Genomic DNA, 1,014 nt, shown 5'->3' with positions numbered 1-1,014 from the left:
CTGGCTCCTTATTTGACAATAATTTTCAGGGGAATAATACAGACTAAATCTTAGCAATATATGAATAATCAAAATCTATTGGCTCTTCCCCAGCACTGGTAGGGAAGGAAGCTAGGATATTGACGTCTTCTAAACATTTACTGATCTATCCAACTTGCTGAAAATAAACAAGTATTTCTTAGTGTTAAGAATAAGACCACAAAGAGTCCGCCCTTCCTATTCTCAAAAAAGGGCCACAAGCTCCCTATATCCTAATCAAGTTTAGGACTTCTATGGCAATATTTCGCTATTGTCAAAGAACAAACACTGAGGATTGAGCGTCTTTGTCCTTTGAAATTCAAGGGATTTAGCAGAGTCATCCTCCTCCTCCTCCAAGGTTATCCTACCGAGATCCTGCAAGTCCTTTTGTGTCTTTCTCTGGCAGGATATTTGGGCAAAAGATGGGTATTTCTTTGTGAAAATTATTCTAAACTTTGGTTTCTATTCATTTATTTAAATGCCAGTGTAATTTCTGTCATTATTCCTTAAACCGACACTTGGTTTAGGATCAAATCATCATGATATTTTGGCTTGTTTGTTCAAGGTTTGTGAATGACTTTGAAGAACCCCGTTTCTTTGTTGTATTTGCTTAATTTAAAACAGAGACACACATTTACCAGCACGGAATCCCTTACACTATTATCGACTGCAACTTAATAAACATAAACAACTTCATAACAAAGAACCATAGAACGAGTAAATACCAAAAAAACTGAGGCTATTTATTTTTTCTCTGGGCTTCAGTGACGCCAGCGAACCCCCTCAGCCGGTTCACGTGTCAAGCTTATTTTTCAACAAAAAACAACCCAATTACCCAACCATCCTTTAAACCACCCCGTTATCTACCCCTACCCAAACCTTAAATACACCTAAAAGTTATTCAAATCATTCAAAGACCCTTTAAAACCATGGCGTTTTGTTCCCGACTTACCCCACGGATGCTCCAGTATGCTAGCACGGGCGCCATCTTCCTCC

At 38.6% G+C, this 1,014-nt stretch overlaps 1 protein-coding gene across 1 annotated transcript in view; it reads right to left on the bottom strand.

The window, feature by feature from the left end:
- The window catches only part of LOC119587754 (glutathione S-transferase Mu 3-like), a gene marked incomplete at its 5' end in the record, with an annotated part of 5,946 nt that extends 4,940 nt beyond the window's left edge, over positions 1-1,006 (bottom strand). The window contains 1 exon segment of the mRNA XM_037936440.1: positions 971-1,006. Coding sequence (XP_037792368.1) covers positions 971-1,006 — 36 coding nt within the window.
- Positions 1,007-1,014: the final 8 nt, after the last annotated feature.

The sequence above is a fragment of the Penaeus monodon genome, chromosome 23 (genome assembly GCF_015228065.2).
Source record: "Penaeus monodon isolate SGIC_2016 chromosome 23, NSTDA_Pmon_1, whole genome shotgun sequence".
In the NCBI taxonomy this organism is placed as follows: Eukaryota; Metazoa; Arthropoda; class Malacostraca; order Decapoda; family Penaeidae; genus Penaeus; species Penaeus monodon.
The sequence above is the reverse complement of the archived record's forward strand: the minus strand, read 5'-3'. Positions and strand labels throughout refer to the sequence as shown.